Source organism: Tachysurus vachellii, chromosome 22 (genome assembly GCF_030014155.1).
Source record: "Tachysurus vachellii isolate PV-2020 chromosome 22, HZAU_Pvac_v1, whole genome shotgun sequence".
In the NCBI taxonomy this organism is placed as follows: Eukaryota; Metazoa; Chordata; class Actinopteri; order Siluriformes; family Bagridae; genus Tachysurus; species Tachysurus vachellii.
Window position 1 is genome coordinate 4,597,147 of NC_083481.1, and position 15,040 is coordinate 4,612,186.

Genomic DNA, 15,040 nt, shown 5'->3' on the forward strand with positions numbered 1-15,040 from the left:
AGTTATATTTTTGTTTTATATAAATAGGTATAGTTTTATTATTTTGTTTGTTTTAGTTAGTTTGGAGATGTTTGTTCTCTCTCTCTCTCTCTCTCTCTCTCTCTCTCTCTCCTCTGACCCCAGCGTTGTTATCTTGATTCTTAACTAAAGTGTGAACTCTGTGTATGATTTCAATCATAGTTTAGAAAGTACACAATCAAATCCTACTAGTTGTACAAAAACTCATTGTGTTAATGTTACTCAGTTCAATCACACTGAACTGTAATTTTTCAGTATAGTATTGTTTTTCATTACTATTGAGAAACCATGACACACTGAATAGCAAAACCTTTCTTGCATTACTCTTATGCCACTTGATCTCTTCTCTGTAGCATCACGGTCTTGCCATCTTTATGTAGCCAACAGAACCTGCTGTGTGACACTTTAACTTGAATCTATTGGATGGAAGCAGGACCCCTGGTGCTTTCTCATCTGGAGACCCACTCAATGCCAGAGTGTGTCTTGAATTTTTTTTCCCCAGTCCAGGGATTTATTTATTTTTAAATATTATACTTAGCCATGTAGCACTGGCTTAAATCGATAAATCGAAGTACTAAAATTCTTTCATCATATTTAACCATATAAATATCTATCTATCTATCTGTCTGTCTGTCTGTCTGTCTAACTAACCAATCATTCTTCTCAAACAACTTGCATCACTGGGGGTATTGAAGTTACAGGGAGAAAAAAACACCAGTAAAGGTGTTCAAATCATATTGGTCATTTGAATAGAACCTAGTGTTTTTTTTTCTCCTTGCTATGGTTCTTTAGGCAGGTAAGAACACAGCAATCACTCTGTGAGACAATCACCTTTGTGAGGTGGCCTCGGTCCTTCTAGCATGGTTCGATTGCAGTGAGAAAGCAATTTGACTCAAGCCAACTGCAGGAAGTGAAGCAAGTGAGCTGCTAAACTGAGCCATGAGTCACAAAACTGAAGCAATGAGAATGAAAAACTAGAAATGTCTTCTGGAGAATAGAAAAGATACAAAGAAGTGTTCGCAACATGAGATACGCAAAATGGTTGTTTAGTTATCTAATCGTTTATTGAACTCAGGATCTTAGTCAATTGTTTATTTCTTACCAAACATTTGAGACATTTTCTCTCATACATTCACCTCATTCCAGATGTTAAACAAAATGGACGCTAACAGTTTTAGATGTGATAAACGACGGTTAACACTTGACATTAACACTATTTAACGTTCAAAACACAATCCAAAACAATGTATTAATGCTTGGTGACTGTAAAATCCATGAAAATATAAACGCTCGAGTTACTCACGTCAGGACTAAAGTAAGTTCTAAACACATGTTCACAAGCTCGACAGCTTGCTAAGCATGAATTTCATGCATTGCTTCTGGTAATACAACATTTATGAATAAAATACTGTCAAGAAAATACAGAAAAAAGTTTAAATTACCGCGCAATTTGTTGGAGCAGATGGCGATAATCGCGGAGTTGAAGACGAAGGACTTCCTCGTGCGTCCTCTTCAGAATACAAGCTTTATAAATGAGAAACGATCTTTGTGGCAAGTTAACGCATACTGGACTGAAAATGATTCTTAGAATTAATGCTTCTAAAAGTTATGTTTAAAATAATAACACAAAACAAATTACTTCAATAGAACAGTAATGAACTTCGACCAACTTTGCACTTATACACTCTAATCAGTTTCTGAAAAATACTGAATTGTACTGTTATTTAAAACATTAGCAATTCTGACTAGACCACAATGCATTGCACAATACAGAAGATAACCCTATTACATAAATACAGAAGACATTATCATTAAATTAACAACAGTTCAAAATATTTTCCAGAATACATTGTTTTCTACAGCACATTACTGCTTTAATGGAAAACAGTACATTACTGTCAGATCGTGGCTGTTTTTTAACAGCAATTGTTTTACAGTGCGATGTTTGAAGTGTCAGATGTTAAAGAAACAAAATAGACATTTACATTTTCAGATTTGAAATAAACAATGCAGACATTTATCGTTTTAGCCGTTAAACAAAACAGAGGTTTTGAAGTGTCAGACGTTTGTCGCGGTGAGGCAAAGACGAGTGAGGATCCAAATGCAGTTTAGATTTTTAATAGACCAAAACAAGAAACAGGCAAACAAACAAGCAGGCAAAACAGGGCAGAACACTGAGAAAGACAGGAAACAGGAACATAGACGTAAACATACAACAAGGACCAACACCAGGGAAGTGAACAAACAGAGTAGATATAACAAACAGGAACCAATCACAACGCAGAGACAATCAGAGACTAACACGATACACCTGGGGTGGAGATAGAGCAATTAGTGTCCATGGTAACAAATGAGTGGGCGGAGCAAACAATTAACAGCAAGGCAGACAGCAGACAGAAACAGGGCAAAACACCGACAGACTCATTACAACGTTAAACAAACAAAATGGACGTTTTTGTTTTTCAAATATGAAACACAAACACAAATGTACTGTAGAATATTTTAATTGTAATCATATATTTTTTAATATTTAGATATTATTTACCTCTAGCAGCCCTTGTGGAATATTTGCAGTTAACAGATTTTTATTTTATTTATTTTTTGGTTTTTTATTTTATTTTTATTTATTTATTTATTTATTTATTTTTGTGGAATACAATGTTATGCAGAAGCCAGGCTGAGGATAAATTCTTTCCGGCTCAGGATATAGACTCACATAGCCTATAAGGTAATTACAGAGAGTATACAATTGTGGGTGTTGTGTACATGAACAAAGTAAATAATTTAGAATGTCATGCTTTTTTTTTTTTCAAATAATTCTTTGGTAGGGAAATGAATAGTAGATTTACTTTGCACACAGATGTCAGAACAGTAAGTTGAGTGTTTTTTTTTGTTTGAATTTAAGGTAAAACCCAACATGAATATGCACAGTAGAGCATTATGGACTTGAAACCTGTTCGTCATCGAGCTGTTGATAGATATTCAATTTTAGCATAAATACAACCCATTTATCGAAAGATGACTCATCAAGCACATTACAATCCATTATGTACTTTCTATTAACTTCAATTAATAAAGTAAACTGATTAGTGAATGTATATGACTAGTGAATAATTATTGCTTATTATTCTCATTCTCATCCTATTAGAAACTGCTGATCATTACAGTCTGATATCCTGGTGATTTTCAGGATGAGGTCAAACATCACAAGCCATTATTAATCTGCACTGATTACTTTCAGGATTCACGAGGCTTGAGCTCGTAATTAAAATTCAGACAATTTTTAATAATTCTTTTTAAAAGAAAAAAAAGTTATCAGGAAATTACTTTTGGTGAAAAGCAGCCGGGTCGACCCCGGTGACTTTCGGCTTTCAGTCAGGGCCCTCGAGAGCTTAATAACAGACCTGACTGAAGGAGAAGCGTAACCCCCTCGTTCTCAAAGGGCCACTAAATCCTTTAATTATCAGGCCAAGGATACGTGCCTCCAGGAAGCTCGGTGCTAAACGTAGACTTTGGTCATGAGGGGGGTAAAAAATCCCATTTGCTGTTATTTTTTAAAGAGAGATGAGTCTTGTCGCTTCAGGCCGCGGTGTCAGAAGGGAATGAAGGCAGCCTCTGTTAGGATGAATAACTCAAGCACGTGGACTCTGGAGGAATAAAAAAGAGCCGATAAGAGATAAAATGGTTTTTGACATGGCCATGCAGCAGAAGAACATGAATCACAGTGGTAAAGTAGCTTAGGATCAAGTGAGTTGAATTGTAGTTAGTAGTTGAATTACCTACTGTAAATATACAACAAACTGCACCTTCCACCAACATCAGATCCAAGAAAGACAAAGACTTCCATGATACCCAGATTCCCTAAGCCTTTGCCGATTTCCAGACATTCACCCAATTCCCAGGACCGCAAAGTACTGGCTGATTTCCAGAGCAGAGCTTCGGCTTTTACCTTAAATTCCCAGAGCGCCACTTGTTTCTCCGATTCTCAGAGCCTCAGCTGGATACCCAGAGCTTCACCAAACCCCCAGATTCCCAGAGCCTCAGTTGAGTCTCACGTCATCTGTGTCCCAGATTCCCAAAGCCTCAGCTGATACTCAGTTTCACCTCATGCCAACAGAGTAAAGCAAGAAAAAAAATTAATACAGTACTTTCCAATTCCGGCATCAGCATAGTAAATTATAGCATAGTAAGTTTTCAGGACAGAGGAATGTGTGGTTTCTTAACAATAAATGTTATGGAATAAAAAGCGTGACTTCCTTGTGTTCTTCCTTAACAAATTCAAAATTGTAAGTGTGATCAAATTGAATAAAACACCTCAGGATGCACTGTTATTGGAAACTAATCAGGTTTGTGGTGGTAACCGAACTGAATTCATGACACATCACTCTGTTGTTGTTTATTTGACCTGGTTGGATGACACTAGATCATTCTTTTGACTCATAGGACATGACGTAATTTTACAAAGCAGTAAAATGTGAAATAATATACTAAAATAAATAAGTAAACAGTGGTGTAATCTCTGCCTGATTTGTATCAGCTCTGTCCGGCAACATTATCTACTGCGAAGGTGATATTAATTTGCGAGATATCACCGAGCCGTAATATTTATTATCCAGGAAGATTGACGAAGACAAGAAGTCAGTAAGAAATACAGTATGTTCGGTCCTGTTATTGAAAGCACGGCTGTCATGCTGTATTTCACATCTTTATGCTTGAACAGCACGAAGAATGAAAGATATGGGACTCAAGCGCCGAAGCCGATCAGCGATAAAGTCTTCTTGTCAGAGTCTGAATCTAAATACTGTCTTATTTTCTTTACTTCTCATAAAAGGCGCAAGTCACCTTGAGTGCATGAAAACTGAAGATTTGTCACATCAAGGAACTAAACCTAATCCTTAGTAGGATTAAAACTCCTTGTCGTCCTTGTTGTCGTTGTTGTTGTTTTTGTTGTTGTTGTGTGCTCAACTCTGAAATTTCATCTATTAATCCATCAGTGACTCGCTGTTGTTGCATCAGGGATTATTTTGAGTTCGATGTCTTGAGGATTATGAGTCTGATATCTCTGACACACACTAAAAGCTAAAATAAGTGACATGATAATGTGATTTTTTCTTCTGGATCTTCCTTCATAACTGTACATTCTTATTAAAAGATATTAACAACTTTGTAAAAAAATTAATAGACACCTTATTGAGTACTAGGAAAGTAATGATACACAGAGTACTTAACATAATAAGCATCACATGAAAATTATTATTATTATTATTATTATTATTATTATTATTATTATTATTATTATTAAAAGTAATAATAATAATAATAATAATAATAATAATAATAATAATAATATCCAAAGATATTTACACTAGCCAATGAGGAATCAATAAAGTGTGATGCAGCTGGTTGTACTTTTTATTCATTTCTAGTTTTATTGTTAGTTATAGTTTTATTGCAAATTCCTCTTATTGCCTACATGATAACCGGAGATGGCGCTGATCAGAATACTCAGGAAAATTATGGCTGGGATATTATATGATCCTGGAACAAATGGGAAATTTTTGAACTGGGTTTGCAATCTTTTTTTTTTCTTTTACATTTTTTGTTATTTTTTAATGGAAATATTTAGATATAAAAAGACGATTGTAATCTTTGTTAGGAGTGATGTTCGTTTATTTGTTTATTTGTTTATTTATTTATTTATTTATTTATTTATTTATTTATTTATTTATTTTTTAATGGAAATATTTAGACATAATGAGACGTTTATATTATTTTTAGGATTTATTTATTTATTTATTTATTTATTATGGCAATGTTTCCATCTAAAACGATTATATTATATGAAGGTTTATATTTTATTATTTTTATACTTTATACATGCACCATAAGTGCTTTTTGTGTGATAGCATGTTCTAATTTATGTATTTTATATTCAGTTTTTTTTTTGTGTATGTTCGTAATACTCTATTTGTTAAGTCGCTTATTATTTAACACTTAAAACATAATTAATAATATATATAACTATATATGCAATAACATCAGCTGTTAATTACAATTATACATTATTACACATTAGCTATCTCTCTCTCTCTCTCTCTCTCTCTCTCTCTCTCTCTCTCTCTCTCTCTTTTAGCAAACCAGGAAGAGGGTGTCTTTTTTTTTTCAGTCAAACAACAGTGATTTTCATTAGAGCTCTATATTAATTAGAAACCTGACAGCGGTCCATTAATTTACAGCCTTAAGGCTCCTAAGGGGAATTTGTGATATTAACCGAGACGGCAAATGAAATAATTGTGTCTTCCTTCCGGGGAGATAATAAAGCTCAGGAGTATTTTACACTTCATAAGACTAAATTTGTCATCCATGCAGCAGAGCAGCACTTTCACCTTCTCCAGCGATTGATATCGAGTCTAATGGAATATTTATGATATCAACATTTATGTCAGGAATGGTTAAGAAAGGAAGTCAGCTTTGATTTCATACTTATATTTGGTGTTCTTTAAATTTCAAGAAATTATTCTTATTATTCTTGTTAATTATTCTGATTGTTCAGACAGCTGAAAGGTTAATAGCTAACAGCTTATACACATGGACTCTTCTAATAAACCCCCGTTGGTTCTTGATATTTTGTGTTGTTTAGCAGTTTTGGGAAGGAGTCTCCAGTGTGAGCACTTTATAACAGTCAGATTATTAAAACTTTAACTTTTAGTATTAAGGTCCCCAAGACAAGATCCCTGACAGTTTAGAGCTGCTGTAATGTAAGCGATAACAGGAACTAACCTGTTTCACAGTCACTAAAAAGCGCTAAGTTTGACTTTAAAAGCAATGAACTTCACATTAATATGTCTGGCTGCATCACATTATGTCATTGGTTCATTTCTGGGTTTTTCTTTCTAGCTGAAATCGTGTTCTTTTAAAATGGCTCCTTGTTCGCAGGTAGTCATTAAAGGTGGGGTCTCCGTTGTTTGAGAAATGCTTCAGAAATCTGTGTTGGGCCACCAAACAAAACAAAAACAAAACTAACGTGTAGCCAATGAGCAGAAAGGGGCGTGTCTTGTCAATATGGGCGGAGAGAGTGTTCAGTGTGCGTGTGTGACATTAGCGGAAAGAGATTGAAACATTGACATGGAGGATAAAAATAAAAAAAGAAGGCGAAGAAAGGCTTACGATAAGGTAAGAAGTAGGACGTGTTAATATAGGATCAGCTTTCCAGCGCTGGAGAGAACTGAAGGAGCAGGAAGTTGGTCACATATTCACAGATTGGAGTTTCCCGAGTCAATAACTCCTGAGCTAAACACTGTTACTACACAAATAACACCTCTTTTCTATCGTAGTAATGTAGAGACGCAGCTACAACCGTGTTTTGTGTAGTAACAGCGTTTAGCTCAGGAGTTATTGACTCGGGAAACTCCAATCTGTGAATATGTGACCAACTTTACTTAAGACGCCGAGGCGCTTTTTTCCTTCTCGATAGGTGAGTAACGTTGGTTTTGTTTTGTTACACAGAACTAATATATGCCTTTGTCCTTTACATGATTATGCTTGTGTGTCATTTTTGCTTGTTTGTTTATCTGCAATCGTATTGTTCTTCCCTTCAGCTATGATAAAGACACATTTCTTTCCAGTAGTCGCCTGGGTTACGCATGTATGTGTGGGCGGAGCTATCAGTACATTTGAAAGTAAACCTGTGATTAGGAACCCTGCCCACAAAATCCTGGTATTTGGTCAAATTGTGAAAAAAAAACCCTAGTAGAAGGAGTAAAGAATTAAATTCTTTAGTAAATTCCCACCTTTATAAACCAAATTACTGCATGATGCATGGCTCAAAATGTCCAAACACATTTCGATAAAAACCGGACAAGAACGTTTTCATACAGCTTTTCTTTCCTGTTTGTGTGAGCGCTATCGATCGGGAGATTTTTATAAATGCCTTTTTCCTCGGGCGACTCCTTTAACCTGCTCCACTTACTTCAAACGCAATTTCTCACGCCCAGGCAATCGCGGGTCGTATTTCCTCAGACGGGTGTGAAAGTGAATCCGTGAAAATCGTGTTTCAGGTGATAATGCAGTCCGGCGGATATTCGGTGATGATCTCTGACAGCAGGGTGCAGCATGCGAGTGACGAGAATGCCAGTACGAGCGAGAGTGAAGAATACAGATGTTTTTGAATACACATCTGTACAGATTTGAATGATGAACTACGCTGTTGTTTTTTTCTTTTAGTTTTAGAGTCTTCAGCGTGTGAAGTGCTTGGTACTTCTTCTTCTCCAGACTCAATTTCTCTTATGGGATCGCTTCTTTTCTTTTCTCTTTTTTTTCCTCTTCATACACTTGTAAGACCTCCCAGAGGAGACCTTGCCTGAGGCTGTGGATAATATATGTATGAGTGTTCGCACTTCATCTCTAACAACCTCCCTCTCTCACGTTGACCAGCTTTGCGACTGGCCCGGTTTTTATGATTTAAAACAGCTGCACAGGACAGTATTTGAATGCGGAACGCCGTAACAGCACTCGTGGGAGCAGTACATTGTCTTGCTGGTTTATCTCTTCGCATATGGAAAGGTAGACCTAATAGAACTCGTTTGTACAGTAAGCAAATAATCGTCTAATTCTTGACATGACGTTTTATGTCTCTTTATGATGAAATTTTACCTAACAGTGCTGAACATCTCCTAACATAAAGCTATAACATTTCCAATAAATTTTTTATCACAGCATTTGAAACTATATCAACCAGGCAGTTACTAAGGATGAGTAACTGACTAGGAAATGCACCGTTCATGCTCAGGGTAATAAACAATGTTTGTCTTCTTCCTGTGAGCTACAAAACAAATCACTCATTCAAACAAGTCCCTGCTCACTCTCAATACAAAAAAAGAGCTAATTATCTGTTTTTTTTTTTAGTTCTCAGCTGTCCATCACATTGACTGAATCTCACTGTGAAACAGCACGGAAAATTCATGATGTTAAAAAGTGTTTCAAAATCCTTAGAGAGAAAAATGAAATCCAGTATGTGCAACTGAAGGGGTTGATTAATTGTATGAGCAGGAGACTTTATGAAAAGCTTCTACAAAAAGCATTATAAATGCTCTTCAGGCTGGTTTATGTCGAGTGGTGTGCCCTTGCTCGCTGGTAATTTTTTGCCTGTGTGTTTATGGATGTGTCTTTTCTCCTCTGCAGCGCCGCCTAACAACATCTCGGTGGTAGCAGAGAACACACCGGCGCCGTTTAGCCGCTACCAAGCCCAGAACCTCACTCTGATCTGCACTGCCAAAGGAGGCAAACCGGCACCGTCGGTAAGTCACAATTTCTGATGCACACATTGCTGATCAAATCAGGGTCGTCCTGCCTTTCCACAGGTTTGTAGAGGCAGTCATCCTGTATTGAATGCTGAAAAACATGAGCTAGTGTTTGACTGCATAAAACTGCAAAAATTTAACATCACTGAAAATCTTGATTTTGGTAGCCCACGTCGTTGGAAATTGAGGCCGTGAACCTTTCCGGATGTTGTCGTGGCTCGGTTTAGCCGTGCTGCTGAACTCCACCAGGCCATTAATCACGCACCACGGGTGCATGGTTATGTATTCCGGATCTGTCTTCCTTGCAATTAAGTGCCCAGCGCGACAGGAGCATGAGGTGAAAATGATTTCCGCCACCCTGCCTAGAGCTGGGCCAAAGCAGACGCTGGCCTCACCTGCAACAACCTCCATCAGTGCCCAAGAGTGCATTTCCAGCAGCAGAAAAGAATCTCCCTCGATCCCACACTCCTTATCATCTTCATCAGAATGAACCAAAGCTTAATTTGTCCAAGATTACATTTTACAAATGAAAAAAAATCCAAATTATCGGACAATCTTTGCTCTCTGTATCCATATAATCTAAAAACCTGGAGCTTGATTTGTAGTAGTTGCAAACCTAAGAAGGTTAGTGGTCTTGAAATGCTTTTCATAGAGAACATGAACATACGTCTTAATTTTTTTTTTTTTAAGAAGTAAAAGAAGAGGCTCATGATTTGCTTGTTTCCTCCAGGAACTCCTCCAAAAGTTAGTGTTGCACCCAGTGGTCAAAAATGAGAACTGCCAAAAGCTAATAGAGTTGTGTTGGGGCAGGGCTCATGCTGCCCTATGCTCGCTTTCACACCCTTATCAGTGGAGCAGGAGCAACAGACAGGACTGTTAATGACAGAGTTGCCATATCATGCTTCACAGCTGTCAAGAAATTGATTTACAGAAAATAGCCCTTAGTGTTTTTTACCAGAGATAAAGCTGCAACATTGGAAACTTTTTCCTTTGTAGTGTGTGTGTGTGTGTGTGTGTGTGTGTGTGTGTGTGTGTGTGTGTGTGTGTGTGTATGTGTGTGTGATTTTACCCTGCCCTGCCTTGTGCCCTGAGTCCCATGGATGGATGGATGGATGGATGGATGGATGGATGGATGGAAGGAAGTATTAATGGATGGATGGACGGATGGATGGGTGGGTGGATGGATGAAAGGATGGGTAGATGGATGAATGAATACTCCTAAATCTAACAGATTTATGCATTTAAGAGCAGACAGTGTCTCTATGATGTACAGAATATAGTGTTGCAAAGACTGGTAGAGGAAAAGGGGATTATCGAGTGGATAAAGGAACAAGTGAACAAAGGTACGTTTTACTCAAATCGAGCTGTACAGTACGTCAGATGAGAGACATGGTGTCGACTCTCATCTGCATGTTATGGCGTTACTTTACATGAGTCAAGTGTTCTAGTTGTTCAATTCTATTTATTTATATTCAAATTCATACAAAGTTTATATGTCACATAGACAATCATGCACAGTACGACACATAGTGAGGTGATTTCGACTATCTGGGTCAAAACATGAAATTTAAAAATACAAATTATATAGTTGGAATAAACAGAGAAAGAGAATTACGTGTCCATGCAAAGTAGAAAAACTAATATAAAAATATAGATTAGTGAATGAATAGTATGAATATTGTACAGTGCAGATGTGAGCAGATGTGAGCAGTTAGTGAAATATACTGTACAGTATGTAGTATATGATATTCAGAAATCTGTCCAGAAATGTCCAAGCTCGAGTTTGAGACGTTGTCCCGCTTGAGGGTCCAAACGACCTGCAGGAAGAAGCTCCTCCTCATTCTCTTTGTGTTGACCTTCTGGGGAAAAAGCACTTCCATGACCGCAACAGAGACGAGACGAGTCGGCTGATGTCCTTCACTATGTTCCTGGATTTGGTCCAGAACTGCTTTATTTATTAATGTCGTCCTTTCTCAACAAAATCTTTGTTTACGACTTGCTGCTGTGCTGAACTTTCTGAACACAGAACACATTATTCCCAAGTATTTTATTTTTTTTTTTTTTGCGTTCAGTTTAAACCCATTCACTTCAAGTGACCAGTCAAAGAGGCACTTACTGAACAATGAATTGAAGAGCGGCAAAACTGTCTTATTACCACGAGCCCAGCCTCTATATCTCTCAATACTTTTCTCAGCTTTGAATTGTGTTTTTCACAAGTGAGGTACTGAAAACTCCATTTTATCCCATTTATCATTATCAAATAATTCCACACTTTTCTAAAGACTATTCTTTCATATTCACTGACCTGAACATTTTAAATGCATGCCTTAATGTTGTTTGATTTTTGGAGAAATGAACCGGAATGATTTGTTGTCGCAGAGACCCGACACGGATTCTTTTTTTTTTTCCCTGAACCATGGGGGAAACACTCTAGTCCAAATTATATTACATCTAATTTGGAGTGTTGCCTGATTCCCTAATATAAGCTCTACAAAACACTGCTCTGAAATTAATGCATATTTGGAAACAGTTTTTGTTGACTCGCAACGTTGAACAGCCCCATTGAGCCACTGTGAACGCAGCCAAAGTCGTCTAGAATGACTTCTTATGACTAAATCAACAGCGAGTAAACAGATTTGGAGGACGTTCAGAGATGGATCATCCACCGGGAGACTGGATGTGGACTTGAGACTCCCCTTTTATATCTACTGGATGAGATAAAATTTTTCCCCCAAGTTGGAGATGTGAAAATATAACAGTAGCTTGAATGTTCAACAGCGTTTTATTTATGTGATAGCAAGGATTCGGTTTCTGTATCAGCAGCTTTGACCCCAGAAGTTCTGTTTACATACAAGACAAATCCAGGTATATGAGACTCCTGCCATAAATGTTGCACCATGAGAAATGTCACTGACCTGACAAACTATTTTATAGTGTGTTGGGTTTTATAATTTGAAATTGGTGTTATAGCCCTACTTGGGCTTAGTAGTTAGCAAGTTTTGCCTTACAGATCCACGGTTGGGGTTCAAATCCCAACTGTTTCTATTCTCTGGTTTTCTCCTCCAGTGCAAAGATACAGTATGCATTGTAGGTTGATTGGAATCTCTAAATTGTCCATAGTGTGTGTGTGTGTATATGTGTGTGTGTGTGTGCGTGTGTGTGTGTGTGTGTGTGTGTGTGTGTGTGTGTGTGTGATTTTTCCCTGCCCCACTTTGTGCCGAGTCCCCTGGAAGGGTGGATGGATAGATGTATGCATTGATGGATAGATGGATGGATGGATGGTTGGATGGTATCGATGGATGGATACAAAGATGGATGGATGGATGGATGGATGGTATCGATGGATGGATACAAAGATGGATGGATGGATGGATGGATGGATGTTATCAATAGATTAATGTATTGATGGATGGATGGATGGATGGATGGATGGATGGATGCATTAATTGATAGATGGTATTGATAGATGGATGATGGATGGATGGTTTTGATGGATGGACCGATGGCTGGTATTTATAGATGAATGTATTCATGAATGTATTGATGGACAGATTGATGGATGAATGGATGGATGGATGGATGGATGGATGGATGGATGGATGGAAAGATGGAAGGATGGATGTTATCAATAGATTAATGTATGGATGAATGGATGCATTAATTGATAGATGGGATGGATGGATGGATGGATGGATGGATGGATGGATGGATGGATGGATGGATGGTATTGATAAATTAATGTATTGATGGATGGATATTGGATGAATGGAGGGATGGATGGATTGATAGATGTGTGATATCAATAGATTAATGTATTGATAGATGAATGGATGGATGGATGGATGGATGGATGGATGATACTGATGGATCGATGGATGGATGATACTGATGGATCGATGGATGGATGGTATTTATAGATGAATGGATGGATGGATGGTACTGATGGATGGATGGCTGGTATTTATAGATGAATGTATTGATGGATGGATGGATGGATGGATGGATGGATGGATGGTACCGATAGATGAATATATTGAATCATAGACTGATGCATTGATGGATACATTAACAGATGAATTGATAACCTTGTCTGAACATATCACAGTTTTATGATGTCACTGCATTAATTAACTATAAGCACACGATGTGAAAAAGAAAGAAAATGTTTAGGACAGAATCGAGAACAACATTCACCAAGTGTGCAGTGATGTGAAACAGAACATTGTTTGGTTTTGTTCTGATCAGCTAACACTGTTCATTAACAGCCATTACACACATACATGCTAGTGCTAGCAGCAGAGGTAGCAATGTACCATGTTTACAACAGGAATCATGGAGAGACAGAGATGTGAAAGTTTCGGGTGAGTTTCAGCCAGACACAACAGGAAAAGGAAGCACCGAAGTGAGGAAAATTTTTTAAATTACTGACAATTTTCCACAGAATTGCACAAGATATTTTATGTGACATCATCACAACATGTATTGCATGTACAAAGCCCTCTTCCATTAACATGTGTCAAGCATGAGCACAGCTCTCACAGAAACCTATTACATGTGTGTCTTCACTGGTAGGAAAAGAATCCTGTGCTGGTGATTTCAAAAATAAAATAAAATAAAATAAATAAATAAATAAATAAATAAATAAAAAACACTGCAAATTGCATCATAAATCACAAAAAAAAAAAAAAAAGGAGAAAAATATTACGAAATGCATTAAAAAAGTGTGACTGTGCTGCAGTTGTTGTTTAATAAATAAAAGATTGTACGCTCGGTTTAAAGAAAATCCTCACAGAACGAATTTGTTTGACAGCCCGTTCAAGATATATAGAATTATATTAATAGAAAAGCCATACATTTTATATTCTTGGCCTTTCGTTTCGACACTTAAGACTCCGAGTCTGTTCCCCTTCCTGAATTTCACCTTCTTTAATGTTATACTTTTTTTATTCAAAGCATTTAATTCCAGATTTGTCGTTGTTCCTATTTTACGAATTATTTCAAAATGCTCAGTATTTTATCCTCTCTGCACACCTTTGAATGTTTGAAAGTCTTTTGAATAGGAGCCGAACAAAAAAAAATCGATGGTACGGCTTCATAATTTCAGCACCTTCTCGAAATCAATTTGTGACAGCCATTGTGCATAGCTCACGCTGCTCGGCGTAGTACATCGTGTGTGCAGTGCGCCGTGCACCCAATTTATAATACAGGATTGCTCTCTCCATGCTTTTTTGTTAAGTCACGCTATGTGACACAAAGCAAATCCATTCGGGGGCTTTTTATTTTCTCTTTATATTGCTTTGTATTTTGAACAGCATGCATGTTAAACGTTAAAAAACGGCTCATTTTAAAGCATCCAGCAGAGTTTTCCTGTCAGATCAATGAATTTTCCGTGGAAAATACATTCGGCGTGATGACGCCTTGTAGACTCACAGCTAATTATTCACATTTCTAAAACAGACCCCTAACGTTTTTTCTTTTTATATTAATATTCATTAGCCTGCTATACAAGCTGACATTCTTTAATCAGTATTTTGTTTAACTGCTTATTTCAAACTCGTCGTGCTGACCTCGTCGTTTTCAATGTCTCATGCATCTCATGCTAAGCACACACTAGTGCACTAAATAGTGTGAAAATAGCCTACGTCAGTTTGTAACAACAGTAAACGAAGTATCTGTGGTATATTTTCGTTGTCTGCAGTGAGCTCATCGGCTAAAGTGAATCT

At 37.2% G+C, this 15,040-nt stretch overlaps 1 protein-coding gene across 1 annotated transcript in view; it reads left to right on the plus strand.

Annotated features, from left to right (window-relative positions):
• Nucleotides 1-15,040, plus strand: part of igsf21a (immunoglobin superfamily, member 21a) — a 284,131-nt gene that overhangs the window by 226,739 nt on the left and 42,352 nt on the right. Inside the window, exon 5 of the mRNA XM_060858045.1 lies at nucleotides 9,199-9,314. Within this exon, the coding sequence (XP_060714028.1) occupies nucleotides 9,199-9,314 (116 nt within the window). The remainder of the gene's footprint in view (nucleotides 1-9,198; nucleotides 9,315-15,040) is intronic.